We start from the raw sequence: 20,853 nt of genomic DNA, 5'->3' as shown, positions 1-20,853 counted from the left end.
TAAGGGCTCAGGCTATGTGCCCACGATGCAGAAATGCTGCATATTTTTTCCGCTTCTCCCTGGCAGAAAAAACGCATGCGGATTTTACATGCGTTTTTCCCGCCAGGTAGAAGCGTTTGTCAAGCGTTTTTGCATGCATTTCTGCATGCGGGTTATCAAGCGCTTTCCAAACAATTTTAGCATCACTTGGAAAAGTGCTTGACAACTTGGTCACCCTATATAAACCCATGCAACCGGCATGGATTTATAGTAGTGTGACCAAGTTAGTTAAAAAAAAAAAAAAGAATAAGAATGGTAAAAAATAAAGATTAAACTTACCTTCTGATGTCCTCCTGGTGTTTTCTCCGCTGCGTCCGGTGTCTTGGGGGGCTCGTTGTGGTGTGAAGGACCTGCGGTGACGTCATTGAGTCATGTGACAGGTCACATGACTCAATGATGTCATGGCAGGTCCTTCACAACACCGCGACCCATACAGCAGACCAGACGGAGAGGAGAAAACACCGGGAGGACATCAGAAGGTAAGTATAATCTTCTCCAGGCCTGGGTACCATCCGCACATTGAACCGTGTGATATCTGCATGTACAGAAGTAGTCATGCGGATGTCACGCGGTGCAATGCAAGTCAATGGCGGCGATTACACTGCATGTCTGCAAAATTAATGGACATGCTGCGTATTTTTCCGCAATGATAATCCGCAGCGGAAATTTCCGCAGCATGTGCACAGTACATGCGGATCATCATTGGGGACCATGGGGCACGTATTACCAAGCGTTTTTTAAGCGTTTTCGCTGCGGAAATTCTGCGGCAAAAACACATAGTGGGAACGCAGCCTCATTCAGATATCTGTGAAAATCGGTCCAAGATGGGACCGCAATGCACGGACTGGCTGTGACGCTACTGACTCGAGAGGGAACAGCCTCCTAGAAATACATGGAACTATCACTCTCGGCTCGGGAGACACGAGGCCAGTCCATGCATTAGCAGTCTCTGCACGGACCAATTTTCACCTACTGATCGTCACTTCCGAACAGAAAGACAAATGTGAACAGGTGCAAGCTAATAGAGCCACTCTATATGTAACTAATGAATTAAAGCTGCACTCTGGAACGCTATCGTGTGCAAACATTCAATATATAAAATTGCATTATTGCTATAGAAAAGAAGTTAAAAAAATTTAGATACTTAGTGCATAAATTGGCCAATCCATGTGAGCCCAATAGCCAACGACAAAGTGACCCCCTGCTCAATGCAGGATTCACTAAACCATCTCAGACAGATGTCTGCCCAGCCACTGTTTGAAGACTTCCAGTGAAGGAGAACTCACCGTGGTCGCCTGTTCCACCCATTGATCACCCTCACTGGCAAAAAGTTTTTCCTAACATCTAATCTGTGTCTTCTCCCTTTCAGTTTCATCCCATTGCTTCTAGTCTAAGCGTTCAGCTGAAAGCTTCCAGAGACAATGAGCGGAGCTGCCATACAGAGCGCTACTGTCAGGATCATTGGGGGTCCCAGCAGCTGGATCCGCAGTGATCAGTACGTTATCCCCCCATTATGCAGATAGGGCATAACTTACTATTTTGGGAATAACCCTTTAAAGCTGTGTAACTGGCCGATCCTTGTGTTCTGTGTTTGCTTCTGTTATTTTCTTTTTGACTGTTAGAGGTGGGAGTCAGATGTGATCTATACAAACTGCCTAGGTTTTTTACGTATCCCCTATGCATTGCAGTTTACAGAGGAGACGGAACCATGGCCTATGGGGCTTTCCTGTGCAGGCCAGTAACCCCCGACTCCTGCTCTGTTTAACCGCTTCCTAACCTCACTGTCCGGGCACTGGTCCAGCACCATGACACTGGTGACACTGATGTGGTGGTGCTGGGCACACATCCCTGCTCCTGGTTCCGGCACCTAAGTGGTTACACAGGGGCAGAGTGGGGGCTCCTCCTGTCACCCCCCAGGACATTGTGCACACAGACTAACCTGGGGTGCGGATTATAACATTCACAGCATTCCAATTTTCTTCTGAGAACAATATGGTGAGGGGAAGGCAAAGTGTCCGAGGCAAAGAAATGATGGCAGCCACTGCTGACAGTATACAGGGTGTATGGGCTCAGCCCCGGTACAGGGGAGGGTGAGCAGCCACAGAGCCCCCAGTCATGTCATCACCTGGGGACCCCCCAGACACACATTACCTGCTGGTCTCCAGTGACGAGCACTGCTCGGGGAGCGCTTGTAGACTCCGCTGGAAGTAACGCACATGACGATCGGGTAAGAAAAGTAACCTCTCACCAAGCAACTCATCGTCCTCCTCCGCCATCTCCCTAATGTGTTCTGACCCACTCCTCTTTCCGTACAGTAGATGCTAAAACCTAGTAGAGAGCTGCAGGACCTGCGATGATGTCATCGTCATGTGATCAGTCACGTGGGAGAGCAGTCAGGCTCTGGGCTTCCGGGGAGTGATTGTACTTCATGAGCTATACGAATGTTGTTGGGTGTTCTATATTCCACATGTTACTGAGTGATGGTGTATGTGTACGCGTGAATACACACACACACACATATATATATATATATATATATATACTATACAGTGTGTACGTATACTCTGTCCATGGAGGGGGGCTGTAGTGTCAGTGCATATATGTAGTGTGCAGTGGACAGTGTATATGGAGCGCAGCAGAGCTGTGTGTGTGTAATGCTCTAGCCGAGCTCTGTGTGTATATAATTCTCTAGCCGAGCTGTGTGTGTGTGTGTGTGTGTAATCCTCTAGCCGAGCTGTGTGTGTAATGCTCTAGCAGAGCTGTGTGTGTAATGCTCCAGAACTGTGTGTGTGTGTGTGTGTGTGTGTGCAATGCTCAAGCTGAGCTGTGTGTGTGTGTGCAATGCTCAAGCTGAGCTGTGTGTGTGTGTGCAATGCTCAAGCAGAGCTGTGTGTGTGTGTGCGATGCTCCAGCAGAGCTGTGTGTGTGTGTGTGTGATGCTCTGGCCGTGCTGTGTGTGTGATGCTCTGGCCGTGCTGTGTGTGTGTAATGCTCCAGCCGAGCTGTGTGTGTGCGATGCTCCAGCAGAGCTGTGTGTGTGTGTGTGATGCTCTGGCCGTGCTGTGTGTGATGCTCTGGCCGTGCTGTGTGTGTGTGATGCTCCGGCCGAGCTGTGTGTGTGTAATGCTCCAGCCGAGCTGTGTGTGTGTAATGCTCCAGCCGAGCTGTGTGTGTGTAATGCTCCAGCCGAGCTGTGTGTGTGTAATGCTCTAGCCGAGCTGTGTGTGTGTGTGTGTGTAATGCTCTAGCCAAGATGTGTGTTTGTGTAATGCTCTAGCAGAGCTGTGTGTGTGTGTAATGCTCTAGCCGAGCTCTGTGTGTATATAATTCTCTAGCCGAGCTGTGTGTGTGTAATGCTCCAGCAGAACTGTGTGTGTGTGTGTGCAATGCTCAAGCAGAGCTGTGTGTGTGTGTGCAATGCGCAAGTAGAGCTGTGTGTGTGTGTGTGCAATGCTCCAGCAGAGCTGTGTGTGTGTGTGTGATGCTCCAGCAGAGCTGTGTGTGTGTGTGTGTGTAATGCTGTAGCCGAGCTGTGTGTGTGTAATGCTCCAGCTGAGCTGTGTGTGTATATAATTCTCTAGCCGAGCTGTGTGTGTGTAATGCTCTAGCCGAGCTGTGTGTGTGTGTAATGCTGTAGCAGAGCTGTGTGTGTGTAATGCTCTAGCCAAGATGTGTGTGTGTGTGTAATGCTCTAGCAGAGCTGTGTGTGTGTGTAATGCTGTAGCAGTAAATAGAAAATTAGCGTGCACACTGTCAAATAGAGTTGAGGTGCAGATGCAATGGACTGGAAATGTCCTCAAATCACGTAAAAATTAATTCATCGCACACTCATAGGAAGTTTTGCTTTTTAGTGCCAATTTATTTATAAATAAATTGGCACTAAAAAGCAAAACTTCCTATGAGTGTGCGATGAATTAATTTTTACGTAATGCTGTAGCAGAGCTGTGCGTGTGTGTAATGCTCTAGCCGAGCTGTGCGTGTGTGTAATGCTCCAGCAAAGCTGTGTGTGTGTGTAATGCTCCCACCGCTCCTGGTCCCAGCTCCAGAGAATGCTCACAGTGAGCAGTGTGTGTGTGAGGATTCAGACTTGTAGCTTAAAGAAGATGTCCACTACTTATTATTCCCCCCACAATGTATCCCCCCGGGGCCCATAAGTGTCTTTGTAAAGACCTTTAGTTGTATGTTTTACCTGTGAGCGACGCTATCACTGGCCGCTCACAGGCATCACGTGATCCCCGGCTGCAGCCCGCTCTGACATCCGCTGATGTCAAGTTCCGGCTGCAGCCGGGCGTGAATCAGTGCTGCGTTCCACGGTGATTGATGGGCTGTGGGCGGGTTTACCCCATGCGTCACACCCAGCATCCAGCACGCATGTTACCTCAACTCATTCATTGGAGAAGCGCGTGGTGGATTCTGGGGGTGACGCACGGGGTAACCCCGCCCACAGCCCAGCATCCACCGCGGGAAGCGCGTCACTGATGTCACGGCTCACTTGACGTGACATCAGCGGAAGAAAAAGCCGGGGTCACATGATGCTTGTGAGCGGCCAGTTATAGCGCCGCTCACAGGCAAAACATACTGTACAACTAAAAATATTTACAAAAAAATTTATGGCCACATGCTAAATACATTGGGGCAATTCAAAAAAGTAGTGGACAACTTCTTTAAGACCGGACAACCCCGTTAAAGCGAACCTGTCATGTCCTAGTTGCTATCTGCACTGCCCCCATAGCGTTGATAGTGATGTAATGTGCATCACTAACAAGCTTTTTTTCATTAAAATCGGTGGTAGTATAATGATTTTATAACATTATATACACTTTGTCCTACCTGCTGTATTCAGTCGGGGGCAGCACCGCACTCACTCACTGCTGGCACCGCCCACGTATTTTAAGCGCTTGCCGGGAGCAGTATTCTACTATTGGGGCGCTTGTGCATTTCTACATGTCTGGCCGCTGGTCCTGCGCCTGCGCAGTGAGGCTGTGTGATTACCAACTTCACTGCACACGTACGGTGAACAGAGGGTCATAGCGCATGCGCAGTGAAGCTGCGAACTTCACAGCCTCACTGCGCATGCACGGGGACATAGCGTGTGCACAGTGAAGTTGATAATCACATAGCCTCACTGCGCAGGTGCAGGACCAGCGGCCAGACATTTAGAAATGCACAAGCGCCCCAATAGTATAAGCACTTGCCGGGAGCAATATTCAAATACATGGGCAGCGCCAGCAGTGACTGAATGCGGTGCTGCCCATGACCGAATAGCAGAATCACACCCCTATGACTGAAAATGAGCAGGTAGAACAAAGTGTATATAATGTTATAACATCATTATACTACCAACAATTGTAATGAAAAAAGAGTGTTGGTGATGCACGTTGCATCACTAACAACGCTATGGGGGCCGTGTAGATAGTAGCTAGGGCATGACAGGTTCCCTCTAACCCTTAAAACAAATCAGTAACTTATTCAATTCAATACAAAGTTGCAATTTGCTCAATTTGATGCCAGCTTTTTTGATCAGTACCCACTCCTGGCAAAAAACTGATTTTGATGTGGGTCTTCCTGCTTTGTGCTGGTGCTGTAAGACCAGTGGCCAAAGGTCATTTAACCTTTTAAAAACACTTATTCAAATCTGGGAAAAAATTATATTTTCTCACTTTGATGCCAGTTCTGATTCCCAGAACCCATTTGGGCCAAGCTGGAGTGACCTGAATTTCATGCGTGGCATCACTATGTATGTCTGCATTGTGAGAGCAATGGCCCAAAGTCATTTAACCCTTTCAATAACACCCTTTGATGTCCACTTTGCTGCATTTTTGTGCCAGTTTTATAATTTTGTAGCTGCTTTTAAGTGTATTCACATCAGGGCACCTCACTGCATTGTATTTTATTGTTGGGATTTTTTTTGTTGTTGTTAAACCTGTACCCTGGCAGTTGGATATCAGCTTCTGCGCCAAATCCTGACTGACAATAACCAGGTCTGTGGAGTCGGAGCCCATTTTGGTGGAGTCAGAGTCAGTATAAAATGGACCGACTCCTGAAATATATAATAAATTGGGTACAGTAGTTCAATGCAGTTTGTGGGGAATATTTTTTCATAAGATTTGGGAAAGTTATGAAATCTCCTATAAACGTCTGTCCTATTCCTGATCTAAGGGTCTAGACTTTTAGCTGAGATGAATCTGTGCTACAGTAAATTTATCACTTAAACATGAGCCATGTATGAGGGAGTCGGTGTCATGGAGTCGTGGAGTCTGTGTCATGGAAATTGAGCCGGAGGTTTGGCTTACTCCACAGCCCTGATAACTATTCTCGTCTAATCAGATCTGGGGAATTTACTGGCTATTGACACAAAATTTCAATGTTTTGTTCACCACTTAGTTATCACTTTTGCCTTGTGAAATGTTGCTCCATCATGCTGGAAAGAAGCATTGTCTATAACCAAATTTCTCCTGAATTATTGGGTGACGTTGTTCAGATACCATTCTTTATGCATGGCAGTGTTTTTGAGCAAAATTGTGAGTGAGCCCTGTCCATGGATAAAAAGTAACTGCACACATGAATGGTCTCAGGATGCTTTACTGTTGGCATGACACAGAAGTCACGGTAGTGATCACCTTTCTTCTCTGGACAATCATTCTTTTAGATGTCCCAAATAGTCTGAAGGGGCTTTATCAGAGAACTGCAGTCCTGTGCAGTCTAACTCTGTACTTCCTACAATGTCATTCTGTCCTTGGATGTTTTTCTTGGCTAGAAGTGGCTTCTTTGCTGCCTTTCTTGATAGCAGACCATCCTCTAAATTCCTCTGCCTCATTGTGAGTGCAGATGCACCGACACCTTCCAGCTGCTATTCCTGAGCAAGCTCTGCACTGGTGTTAAACCAATACTATAGCTGAATCTTCTATAGGAGATAGTCTTGGCATTTGCTAGACTTTATTGGGAGTCCTAGAACTTTCTTTGCAGCAATTGAACCTCTCTCCTTGAAGCTCTTGATTATTCGATAAATGGTTGATTTATGTGCAACCTTAGCAGCAGCAATGTCCTTGCCTGTAAAGCCCTTTTGATGCAAAACAATGCTGCTGCATGCATTTCATTGGTGGAAATCATGCATAACATAAGACAACGATTTCAAACACCAGCCTCCTTTTAAAGTAGAGATGCACAACTCCAAGCCTAATGGGCCACCAACAGTACATTTTCAGGATTTCCTTAGCATTGCACTAGGTGTAGGAATCATCACCTGTGCAGGTGATTAAATTATCACCTGTGCAATAATAAGGGAATCCTGAAAACATGCACTGTTGGTAGCCCTTGAGAACTGAAGCTGTGCATCGGTTTTAAAGCAACCAGTCTGCTGTTATACAATCAGCATAATAGAGTGATATCATCTGCCTTATCCTCGTTAACACTTTCTTCTTAGACTACATTCCCATGATGAGCTTTTGGTGCGTTTTTAATACTGTGTCAAAAATGCAGGCGAAGCATGCGCAGATTGGGGCCTCTGGCGGCCATTTTCCCATAGCCCACCGCAGGGATATGTATGGGAGAGGGAACCGGCGCCGACAACTTCTGAGAGGGCCAGCACAATCGCCCCACTCCTCCTGCCGCCGACCTCCTGAATCAGTGACCCTTCTGAGAGAATGGGGCCTGCAGCACCGACCCACTCCTGCTGCCGCAGACCTCGTGAAGCAGCGACCCTGGTTCCTGTGACCCCGCTCCACCGCCTCCCCCCAGGTAAGCTACCATTAAAACAGATTATAAGGCGCACCACCATTTTATTTAAAAAAGTTTTTTTCCTATTTTCCACCCAAAAAATTGTGGTGTGTTTTATAATCCGCAAAATATGGTATATCAATACATTTTTGTCAAAGCCAAATAACAGGAAGTATCAAAAACAAAAGCAGCTTTATTTGAAATATGACACCAAGACAAAAAGAAGTTGTCAAAAACACGTTAAACACTGCAATAAAAAATGCAAGTAACCCAATTTTAATATTAGGTGTGGAAACTCTACAGTGTCAAAAATTCAACAAAAGCTCTTCAAGGTAACGTAGTCTTAGCTTACAAAAAGATTATCTTAGGCCACATGCACATGTTGAGTATTTGATCAGTATTTTACCTCAGTATTTGTAAGCCAAAACCAGGAGTGGGACAATCACAGGAAAAGAATCATAGAAACACGTCACCACTTCTGGATTTTTCACCCACTAATTTTGGCTTCCAAATACTGATGTGAATAGTCAATTACTGAATGTGTGCACTTGGCCTAAATGATATAAGAAGGTCATTTTGTGTCAGGGCTGAAATTCAGTGTAACGTCTTTTTTTGGTAAAGTAATTTAATGGCCAAGAATGACTTTATACTTTTCAGCAATTCATCTGATCACTCTTCATAATAAAGTTAATGCAAATTGCCCTTAAAAAAAGTGAAGCAGCAAACTGAACAACAAAATGTATTAGTCTTAAAATTTTCGGTTATCACTGTAGATATGTTTTGGTCATTTCAACTGTATGGAAAAGGGTACTGGTCTTTTCTATATCGAAGCATCTCTCACAGTGTATTATTTTTTTTATTTTTTTTTAAAGTACAGTAGCTTGTGAGCGACTTATCACAATGAAATATATCAGAGTCTCCTATCATCAATATGCGCCAGAAAGGGCCAAACGTGGAGGAAACAGCGCTCAACAGGTGTGTCTTTATAAAGGTCTGTGCACGTGTGAACTATAAATGTCAATGCACCAGATCTGCTAATCACTGGAATAGAACAGGAGCCCAATACCTCCGAGCACACGTGTGACAGAAGATATCTATAGACATAACATCACCGGCCCCACTCGCCTCAAGATACAGAAGTGAGTGGAGCCAAATTACTTTCAGAATACTTACTATATAAAGGGATATTCCTATAATAGCCCCCCCTAGTGGTACAGTCAGGCACCTCCTGCTTTGCTTTGAAGAATGCAATAGAATACTATATGATCAAAGTATAATTAAAAAAAAAAAAAAAGTCTAACATTAATAAAAACACAAACATACCATTTAGAATATAAATATATATTTATTATCAATGTATCCAGGAAAGGAAAGATATGTTCGACAAGGAGAAAACAGTTATAGGGCACAGTACAGTAGTATACAGCTTTCTTATATACAGAAGGCTCTTGAGATAACGTTTGTGTTGTATTCACAGCCCAAAGAACATCTGTCACCAGATTTCACAAAACAACCTGCATAGCTACAGTAGCTGGACTCAGAAAAAGTATTCAGCATGAGAAAAAATTGCAGCATTCTACGATTTCACTCTAAAATCTGATGGGTGTGAGAGAAAACAATACAAAAAAAATAAAAAAAATCACATACCATACGGACAATCAGTATGGCATCGGATTTTTACGGATACATTACAATTCTGTAACATAGGAATCTGTAAATCGTCCTGTAGATGATTAATAGCTGCTGAGTAAGAAAAAGATTGTATATGTACAACACACGGATGACACATGAGAAAATCATACCACTTTTCTGGATGAGAATGGGACTGATTTTTTATACGCTTGTGTGAGGGAACCCATAGATTAACACTTGTTAGAACTAGATGATTAAAAGTTCTCTCTACCTGCTTCAATTTTTAAAAATCGATGAGAAAAAAAAAAACAGAGGCAATACAGATGACACAACAGAAAAATGTTTTACGAGGCTATATAAACAGAGGTGTGAATGTAGTCTCAAATAGTTTTTTGTGCCATTTTTTTTTAGCATTTGGTACTTTTTTAAAACCCTTGCATTATTTTTCCAAAATCATTATACTCTAGGTCTCTTGGTGTGAATAAAAAAAGTCACAAAAATAATCATGCAGTTTTTAACAATCAAAGAAAAAAAACTAACCAAAATATGAAGCAAGCCTTACGCTGGGTTCACAACACGGGGTCTCCTTGTAGCCTTATGCTGGGTTCACAACACGGGGTCTCCTTGTAGCTCTATGCTGGGTTCACAACACGGGGTCTCCTTGTAGCCTTATGCTGGGTTCACAACATGGGGTCTCCTTGTGATTAGTCGACACACAGTATTTAGGTGTTCCCCTGAAGCAACTACTGACTTGATTGGGAAGGTCGAGTACAAAATATGAAACTAGGGACTCCGTTTGACCACCATTTCAGCACTGTCCGCCTTGTCGGACACTATAGCATATTAGACTAGGCATAAGTTCCTCTGGAGGAGAAGTCTAGGGGTATATGCACGAGACGTAACTTTCACATGGATTCCGCTCTGAAAACAAAGTTAAGAAGAGTTGACTCAACGCTCAAATGAATGAACATACAGTACAGACCAAAAGTTTGGACACACCTTCTCATTTAAAGATTTTTCTATATTTTCATGACTATGAAAATTGTACAATCACACTGAAGGCATCAAAACTATGAATTAACACATGTGGAATTATATACTTAACAAAAAAGTGTGAAACAACTGAAAATAGGTCTTATATTCTAGGTTCTTCAAAGTAGCCACCTTTTGCTTTGATGACTGCTTTGCATACTCTTGGCATTCTCTCGATGAACTTCAAGAGGTTTTCATTTCACAGGTGTGCCCTGTCAGGTTTAATAAGTTGGATTTCTTGCCTTATAAATGGGGTTGGGACCATCAGTTGTGTTGTGCAGAAGTCAGGTGGATACACAGCTGATAGTCCTACTGAATAGACTGTTAGTATTCTTGCCATAATATAAATTCTATCGGGGTTCCGCAGGGCTCAGTCCTAGGCCCCCTCCTCTTCTCTCTATACACTGCCCCTATTGGACAAACAATCAACGGATTTGGGTTCCAGTATTATCTCTATGCTGACGACACCCAATTATACACTTCTTCCCCTGACATCCCCTGACCCTACCCTAATACAAAATACCAAGGATTGTTTGTCTGCTGTGTATAACATCATTTCCTCCTCTATCTTAAACTGAATCTCTCCAAAACTGAACTTCTTGTGTTTCCCCCCTCTACTAACCTAACTCTACCTAACATCGAAATTACCTTGGAGGGTTCAACCATAACTCCCAAGCAGCACGCCCGCTGCCTTGGGGTCATATTCGACACTAACCTTTCCTTTACTCCCTATATCCGATCGCTCACTCGCTCTTGTCACCTGCACCTTAAAAACATCTCCAGAATCCGATCTTTTCTCACTTTTGAAACTGCTAAAACTCTTACTGTCGCTCTTATTCACTCTCGTCTGGACTACTGCAACTCTCTTCTGATCGGTCTCCCTCTTACCAAAATTTCCCCTCTCCAATCCATCCTGAATGCGGCAGCCAGGGTCGTATTTCTGTCCAGCCGCTTCACCGATGCCTCCACCTTGTGCCAGTCATTACACTGGTTACCCATTCGCTACAGGGTCCAATATAAACTCATTGCTCTCACCCACAAAGCTCTCCACAGTTCTGCACCACCTTATATCTCCTCTCTCATCTCAGTCTATCGTCCTACACGTGCCCTCCGTTCCACAAATGACCTAAGACTAACATCTCCCATAATCCGAACCTTGCACCTCCGTCTCCAAGACTTCTTTCGTGCTGCGCCAGTTCTCTGGAATACTCTACCCCAGACGATCCGATTGATGCCTAGCCCCGATTTCCTCAAGCGCGCTTTAAAAACCCATCTCTTTAAACAAGCCTACCACCTCAAATAACCAGTAAACTAACTTTCCCCTGTTCCCTCCTAAATACTATTCAGAATCTGCTCCCTACTGTTCATCTGTCTCTACACCCTCCATGCACACGATAACTGCACTCGGTAATTGAGTATTGCACTTGAACATACAGGCTGATGATCGGATCATACAGCTTTATATGATAATCCCGACTTATTATAATTGCCAGAACTGAAATAACAAGCACTTTCCACCTATTGTGTCCCCCCATTTCCTTGTAGAATGTAAGCTTGCGAGCAGGGACCTCACTTCTGATGTAACTGTTTAAACTGTCTCACCTTGTATTGAATTTATTGTTTGTACATGTCCCCACTTAATTGTAAAGTGCTGCGGAATATGTTGGCGCTATATAAATAAAAATTATTATTATTATTATTAATAAGAAAAAAGCAGCTAAGTAAAGAAAAACTTAGAATGTGTCCCCAAGAGCAGTTGCAAAAACCATCAAGAGCTACAAAGAAACTGGCTCACATGAGGACTGCCCCAGGAAAGGAAGACCAAGAGTCACCTCTGCTTCTGAGGATAAGTTTATCCGAGTCATCAGCCTCAGAAATCGCAGGTTAACAGCAGCTCAGATTAGAGACCAGGTCAATGCCACACAGAGTTCTAGCAGCAGACACATCTCTACAACAACTATTAAGAGGAGCCTTTGTGCAGCAGGCCTTCATGGTAAAAAAGCTGCTAGGAAACCACTGCTAAGGACAGGCAACAAGCAGAAGAGACTTGTTTGGGCTAAAGAACACAAGGAATGGACATTAGACCAGTGGAAATCTGTGCTTTGGTCTGATGAGTCCAAATTTGAGATCTTTGGTTCCAACCACCGTGTCTTTGTGCGACGCAGAAAAGGTGAACGGATGGACTCTACATGCCTGGTTCCCACCGTGAAGCATGGAGGAGGAGGTGTGATGGTGTGGGGGTGCTTTGCTGGTGACACTGTTGGGGATTTATTCAAAATGGAAGGCATACTGAACCAGCATGGCTACCACAGCATCTTGCAGCGGCATGCTATTCCATCCGGTTTGCATTTAGTTGGACCATCATTTATTTTTCAACAGGACAATGACCCCAAACACACCTCCAGGCTGTGTAAGGGCTATTTGACCAAGAAGGAGAGAGATGGGGTGCTACACCAGATGACCTGGCCTCCTCAGTCACCAGACCTGAACCCAATCGAAATGGTTTGGGGTGAGCTGGACCGCAGAGTGAAGGCAAAAGGGCCAACAAGTGCTAAGCATCTCTGGGAACTCCTTCAAGATTGTTGGAAGACCATTTCCGGTGACTACCTCTTGAAGCTCATCAAGAGAATGCCAAGAGTGTGCAAAGCAGTCATCAAAGCAAAAGGTGGCTACTTTGAAGAACCTAGAATATAAGACATATTTTCAGTTGTTTCACACTTTTTTGCTAAGTATATAATTCCACATGTGTTAATTCATAGTTTTGATGCCTTCAGTGTGAATGTACAATTTTCAAAGTCATGAAAATACAGAAAAAGCTTTAAATGAGAAGGTGTGTCCAAACTTTTGGTCTGTACTGTATACATTTTTATAATACACAAAGCATATGGGCAAAAAAAACAGCCCCAGAACAGAGTATATTGTAGCCAAAAAAGTTCATCATTAAAATCCAACCAAAAAAATATACATGAATACATGAGACACTTACATGTGTATTCAGTGGGTAAACGCAAGAGTCCCAACCTCCCCAACACACGTTTCGTAATACATCCTCAGGAGGTGTGTGTGTCACACACCCCCTTTCCAATACCAGGCTACTGTATATAGGTCCACCTCCTATTCAAATTGTGACCTATATTATACTTTCAATGGTTAAATGTAGAATGTAAGCCCACAAGGGCAGGGTCCTCTTCCCCCTGTACCAATCTATCATTGTTAGTTCATTTACTATAGGTGATATCTGTATTTGGTATGTAACACCTTCTTATGTACAGCACCATGGAATCAATGGCGCTACATAAATAAATAATAAAAAATGGTTGTATCTATTAATATCTCATGCACCCATATTATAAGCAGTACCTTGCTTTTATGCTTGCTATATATTTATTCATTTGTATGTATTAGAATAATAAACTTTTTTGGCTACAATATACTCTGTTCTGGGGCTCTTTTTCTGCCCATACGCTGGGTGTATTATATGTAGGTTGAGTTTTAGCCTTTATCATTGTTGTTGTGAATCTTTGGTGGGGAATATTCTTTTGTACACATATACATTTATAGGTTAAAACAACTTGCCGTTCATATGTTCAGTCTTTTAAGTGTCTTTTAAACACTTTGGGTTTTCAAAGACACCAAGCGGTTAAAACAAGAAGTGACCTGGTCATTGTTCAGGCGTTTTGCGCTCTGAAGTTGCTGTATACTTTATAATGGAAGCCAATGGGAAAGGCTCGAAGGATGCGCCAGGCACCTTTTTGAGCAAAAAGGTCAGTACAAAAATAGAATTAGACTTACCGGTAATTCGGTTTCTAATAACCCACCACAACAGCACCAAAGGAGGATGTCATCCCACCCTAATAGGGACAGGAAACACAAAGAGGTCAAATAGCCCCTCCCTCATCCTCCCTCCAGTGTTTTATAAAGGACCACACAAGTATGAATGCTTCAAATTATATTTATTCTTATTCCAATCAAATGATTTTTTGGCTAACCAAGCCTGGGAGGGAATTACCAGTGCTGTCGTGGTGGGTTATTAGAAACCGAATTACCGGTAAGTCTAATTCTATTTTCTCCAATAACCCCCCACGACAGCACCAAAGGAGGAGTACCAAAGACTCATGTTTAGGGAGGGACAATGGCCTGAAGCACTTTCCGCCCAAAGGCCAAGTCTTTAATGGACATTAAATTAAGTTTGTAATGCTTGGTGAAGGTACGGATCGAGGACCATGTAGCTGCTTTACATATCTGCTCAAGGGAAGCGCTAGCCTTCTCTGCCCAGGGGACGGACATGGCTCTAGTAGAGTGTGCTTTCAGCTTTCCTGGTGGTGAGAGATCTTGGATCTGATATGATTCTACAATTGCTTTCTTTATCCAAGTAGCGATGGTACCTTTTTAGACTTTCTTTCCACTGTTCTGACCAGATGGTTGAATAAAGAGGTTCTGATCCTTCCTCCAGGCCTCTGATTTTTGGAGGTAGTGAAGAACGACCCGCCTTACGTCTAAAGAATGGAATAATTCTTCTTTTTTATTTTTTGGGTTCTGACAGAAGGAGGGCAGAATTATCTCCTGTGATCTATGAAAGTCTAAGACCACCTTTGGTAAGAAAGATGGGTCCAGTTGTAGAATAATCCTATCATCCAGGATTCTCAAATACGGGTCATTCACTGAGAAAGCCTGGATTTTTCCCACTCTCCTGGCCGTGGTAATCGCTACTAGAAAAGTTGTTTTCCAGGCTAAATTTATCCAGCTCTATTGAGGCCAAAGGTTCAAACGGTGGTAGTGTCAGACCCTTAAGGACGATATTAAGATCCCAGGAGGGAACGTGGTTGATTATTCTGGGACGCAGACGAGTAGCTGCTGTCATGAACCTTTTTACCCATCGATGTTCGGCCAGGCTTTGGTCAAAATAGGCACTTAGTGCTGCGATCTGTACCTTGAGGGTGCTGGGTTTAAGGCATTTTTCCAGCCCCTCTTGTAGGAAATCCAAGATCTGGGTCATGCCAGGATGCCGAAGATCTGGCATATTTGGTTTATACCATGTTATGAAGGTCTTCCATATCTTGCTGTATATGGAGTTTGTTATTTGTTTCCTACTTTTTTGTAGGGTATGAATTACTCAGTCTGAGAGTCCTTTGGCTTTCAGGATTGTGAACTCAGAAGCCAGGCCGCTAGATGGAGGTTCTCTGGATCTGGATGGAGTATTGGACCCTGATGGAGAAGGTTCTTGATTGCTGACAGAATGAGGGGTCCTTCTATGCTTAGACTGTTTAGTGCACAGAACCAGCTCCTTTTTGGCCAAAGTGGAGCTATCAGGATTATCTTGACCTCCTCGGTCCTTACTTTTTGTAAGGTCTTGGGTAGCAATGGAATTGGGGGAAAGGCATAAGCTAGATGGAAACGCCATGGGTGAGTGAATGCATCTATCCCCAGGCATAAGTCGTCTAGATCTAGGGAGAAGTATTTTTCTGCCTTGGTGTTTCGGCGTCTTGCAAAGAGGTCCACCTCCGGACGACCCCATTGTCTGGTCCAGTTCCCATTCCCCCGGATGGATATTCCTTCTGCTCAGAAAATCGGCCTGGATGTTGTCTGAGCCTTTTATGTGCTGACCTGCTAATGAACGAAGATGTCTTTCTGCCCAGAGGAATATTCTTGCGGAGATACTTTTTAGATTCTCGTACCTTATACTCCCTTGCTGGGACAGGTGAACTACGGTAGTCATGTTGTCTGAATAGACTTTTATGTGCTTGCCCGCAATGATTGGAGCCGATATTTTGAGTGCCTCCTCCACTGCCTTTAATTCGTGGAAGTTGGAGGATCTCCTGCTGGTCTCTGTGCAGACCCCCTGGAAGGGGGTTTGGGCGATGACTGCTCCCCATCCCGTCTTGCTGGTGTCTACTGTAGCTGTTATCAGAGGGAACTGAGACCATGGAACCCCTGCTCTTAGGTTTCTTGGGCTGAGCCACCATGACAGGGATGTCTTCACATAATGAGGGATCATGATCTTCCTGTTTAGGGAGTCTGGGGATCCGTCCCACTGTGAGAAAACATGGGTTTGCAGTACCCTGGTGTGAGCTTGAGCCCAGGCTACGGATTGAATGCAGGCTGTCATGGAGCCGAGGGCTGACATGGCAAATCTTAGGGACACCTTGTTCCGAGTCTTCAGATTCAATATCTTGGATCTCAAAAGTATCTGCTTGTCCTCTGGTAAGAAGGAGGTTTGTTTGGCGAAGTCTAATAGAACACCCAGGAACGTTTTTTCTGTGGCAGGGACCAGGTCTGATTTTTGATGATTTAATTAGCCACCCTAGGGTGGTCAGGATCTGGATTGTTCTTTGCAGATCTTTCTGGAGTGATGCCACCGAGGGACCTACTAGTAAGAAGTCGTCGAGGTAGGGAATGATGCAAATCTTTTCCTTTCTGATAGAAGCCACTACCTCTGACATGATTTTGGTAAATATTTTCGGTGCTGATATTCTGAACGGCAATACGTTGAATTGGAAATGTAACGTCTGATCCTCTTGAGCCACCTTAGAAATTTTCAGTATCTTGGATGTACAGTCATGGTCAAAAGTATTGAGAATGAGACAAATAGTAATTTTTCCAAAGTTTACTGCTTCATTTTTTGTAATGGCAATTTGCATATACTCCTGAATGTCAAAGAGTGATCAGCTTAACAGCAATTACTGTACTTGCAAAGTCAATATTTGCCCAGAAAATGAACTTTTACCCCCAAAACACATTTCAACATCATTGCAGTCCTGCCTTAAAAGGAGCAGCTAACATCGTTTTAGTGATTGATCCATTAACACAGGTGTGGGTGTTGATGAGGACAGGGCTGGCGATCAATCAGTCATGATGAAGTAAGAATGACATCACTGGACACTTTAAAGGAGGCTGGTTCTTGGTATCATTGTTTCTCTTCAGTTAACCATGGTTATCTCTAAAGAAACACGTACAGCCATCATTGCACTGCGCAAAAATGGCCTAACAGGGAAGAGTATCGCAGCTACAACGATTGCACCTCAGTCAACAATCTATCGCATCATCAAGAACTTCAAGGAGAGAGCTTCCAATGTTGTCAAAAAGGCTCCAGGGCACCCAAGAAAGACCAGCAAGCGCCAGGACCGTATCTTAAAACTGTTTCAGATGCGGGATCGGACTACCAGCAGTGCCGAGCTTGCTCAGGAATGGCAGCAGGCTGGTGTGAGTGCTTCTGCACGCACTGTGAGGCGGAGACTCTTTGAGCAAGGGCTGGTTTCAAGGAGGGAAGCAAAGAAGCCACTTCTCTCCAGAAAAAACATCAGGGACCGACTGATATTCTGCAAAAGGTACAGGGAGTGGACTGCTGAGGACTGGGGCAAAGTCATTTTCTCTTATGAATCCCCTTTTCGATTGTTTGGGGCATCTGGAAAACAGCTTATTCGGAGAAGAAGAGGTGAGCGCTACCACCAGTCTTGTCTCATGCCAAATGTAAAGCATCCTGAAACCATTCATGTGTGGGGTTGCTTCTCAGCCAAGGGAATCGGCTCACTCACAGTCTTGCCTAAAAACACAGCCATGAATAAAGAATGTTACCAGAATGTCCTCCAAGAGCAACTTCTCCCAACCATCCAAGAGCAGTTTGGCGCCCAACAATGCCTTTTCCAGCATGATGGAGCACCTTGCCATAAAGCAAAGGTGATAACAAAATGGCTCATGGAACAAAACAGAGATTTTGGGTCCATGGCCTGGAAACTCCCCAGATCTTAATCCCATTGAGAACTTGTGGTCAATCATCAAGAGACGGTGGACAAACAAAAACCAACAAATTCTGGCAAAATGCAAGCATTGATTATGCAAGAATGGACTGCTATCAGTCAGGATTTGGTCCAAAAGTTGATTGAGAGCATGCCAGGGAGAATTACAGAGGTCTTGAAGAAGAAGGGGCAACACTGCAAATATTGACTTGCTGCATTAACTCATTCTAACTGTCAATATAACCTATTGGTACTCATAATATGATTGCAATTATATTTCTGTATGTGATATAAACATCAGACAAACACTAATAAAAACCAGAGGCCAGAAGATCATGTGAAAATATAATTTTGGTGTCATTCTCAAAACTTTTGGCCATGACTGTATAGGGACGTCCTGTAAGTCGATGGTTGCCATCACATATCCTTCTCCTATCAAGGGAACTGCTGATCTGATGGACTCCATTTTGAATCTTTGGTAGACAATGTATTGATTTAAGGGTTTCAGATTTATTATTATTCTGTAAGAGCCGTTTGGTTTTCTTATCATAAACAGGCATGAATAGTGGCCTGTGTGTCTTTCTGTTTTTGGGACCGGTGAAATAGCCCCCAAGGATAGTAGGTTCCTTAGGCCGGACATCAGGGCGGTTTTTAGTCTCGGGGAGGTTAGACGAGTTATTCTCACTTTTCTCGGTGGATATGAGAATTCGATCTTCACCCCTTCTTGAATTGCTTTCAAGACCCATTGACTGGAACAAATCTTTTGCCATTGGGGAAGGTATTTCATGATTCGTCCCCCAACTGCTCTGGTGTCACCGCTTCTGTTGCCGCTGTCCTTTTGGGAAAAAAATATTCCTATCTTTCCCCCCTTTGGGGTAGATCCATCGACCTGACTTCCCTTTCCCCTTGTACTGGGGATTTTGCTCCCGAGGGGGGGCGAAAGGGGGTCTTCTTGTAGTGTCTGGGTTCTGGCAGGGATTTCTTTTTATCAGCCGCCTTTTCCAGGAGGTCGTCAAGGGCCTGGCCAAACATATATTGTCCCCTGAAGGGAATGGAACAGAGTTTTATTTTGGCGGCGACATCACCGTTCCACGATTTCAGCCATAGTGCTCGCCTTGTGGAGTTTGACAGGACTGCTACCCTGGCAGTTACTCTCACAGATTCCGCTGAAGCATCTGCCAGAAAGTCAGTGGCCTTCTGCAGTAAAGGTAGGGAAGCTTGTATCTCCTCTCTGTATGTGCCCATAGCCAGATGTTCTTAAAGTTGGTTGAGCCACCTCGACATGGATCGTGCAACACACGTGGAGACTACGTTAGTGTTCAGAAGGGCTGCGGATGTTTCCCAGGATTTCCTGAGAAGGCTGTCCATCTTGCGGTCCAGAGGGTCCTTCAGTTGCGACGAATCCTCGAATGGCAATATTGTCTTTTTAGCGACTCTTGCCACCTGAATATCGACCTTAGGTATCTCGGTCCAACATTTTGAGGTTTTCTTCATCTACCGGAAACCTGTCTTTCAATTCTGCTGGTGTATTCAGTTGTCTTTCAGGATTTTCCCATTCGTCCAGGATTAAGTCCTGAATGTTTTTATGTATCGGGAACACCATATTTTTCTTTGAACGGAGACCCCCGAACATCTCTTCCTGGACTGATCTAGTGGGCTTCTCTTCTTCTATCTCCATTGTTCTTCTTACTGCTGTGAGGAGGTTTTCCATAAACCGAAGGGACCCTGTTTCGGCGTCCCACGTCACTCTCCCGCCGTTTTTTAGGTCCCTGCGTTCCAGGGTGGAACGCAGACCGGAAGTGACGTCATCAGCGGTCTACATCATTTCCGGGATCAGGCGCGCGTCTCTCCCGCTATGGAGACCGCCGGAGGCCGTCTGAGAGGGGGGAGGAGCTGGAGAGCTCGAGGAGGCCTCCAGCCCGACACCCACCGGACCTTACCCGCAGGCGCGGACTCGGTGGGGATGGGGGTCCCGATTCCTGGAGGAGACGGGAGCAGCATAAGGGGAGGAGGAGAACACCGCTCGGTCCCAGCTGCTCGGCTTAAAAGGTATGCTGGGTATCTGCCGCCGGCACAGAGCACCCTAGATAACCTCTTCATCCCAATAGGGACAGGAAAAACACTGGAGGGAGGATGAGGGAGGGGCTATTTGACCTCTTTGTGTTTCCTGTCCCTATTGTGGGGGGGTTATTGGAGAAAATGCTGTAAAAAAAAAAAAAAAATGCCAGCAGTTGAAAACACGCTCAGGAAACAAAAAAAAAAAAAAGGCAGTTCTTGAAATATATTACTCTTGAAAAAAATGTTGTGCACATCCCATATAAAGACTTAAAGGGGTTTTCCCCATCTTGTACATCTAAGGCACTTCCATTGTATTTGCCAGTTTAGCTTCTTACACAAGGCACAAGTACGGTAAATATTCTGCTATCAGTCTTATAAATGATATAAAAAAATAAATACTTCTCAAAGTCAAATTAAATCAGTAACTAATTATCATGTCCTGACAGATATTTCTGCAGCATGACTACAAGATTAGTCAACCTACATGTCAGTTGCCATAGCCGGCAGCCTGTGGTACTTTTAGGTCGTCAAAAATCGCTCTCAACTGCAATATGCCTTGAAATCTAAACATGGAAACACCAAGTGATACTTGTAGCGGCCGCAGCTTTTGTAGATTAGTGAAATGAATAACTACATGGCTGCA

General features: G+C 44.3%; 1 protein-coding gene across 2 annotated transcripts in view; it reads right to left on the bottom strand.

Moving 5' to 3' along the window:
- PGGT1B (protein geranylgeranyltransferase type I subunit beta) overlaps positions 1-2,428 on the bottom strand; it is a 33,901-nt gene extending 31,473 nt beyond the window's left edge. Inside the window, exon 1 of one of the 2 annotated variants that reach the window (XM_073677156.1) lies at positions 2,191-2,428. In XM_073677156.1, the coding sequence (XP_073533257.1) occupies positions 2,191-2,315 (125 nt within the window). In that variant the 5' untranslated portion in view covers positions 2,316-2,428. The remainder of the gene's footprint in view (positions 1-2,190) is intronic. The other variant, XM_073677165.1, reaches the window with a different exon arrangement.
- Between the last annotated feature and the right edge of the window lie 18,425 nt (positions 2,429-20,853).

Source organism: Phyllobates terribilis, unplaced genomic scaffold (assembly GCF_046119375.1).
Source record: "Phyllobates terribilis strain yellow unplaced genomic scaffold, ASM4611937v1 Scaffold_1__5_contigs__length_1240528914, whole genome shotgun sequence".
NCBI lineage: Eukaryota > Metazoa > Chordata > Amphibia > Anura > Dendrobatidae > Phyllobates > Phyllobates terribilis.
The sequence above is the reverse complement of the archived record's forward strand: the minus strand, read 5'-3'. Positions and strand labels throughout refer to the sequence as shown.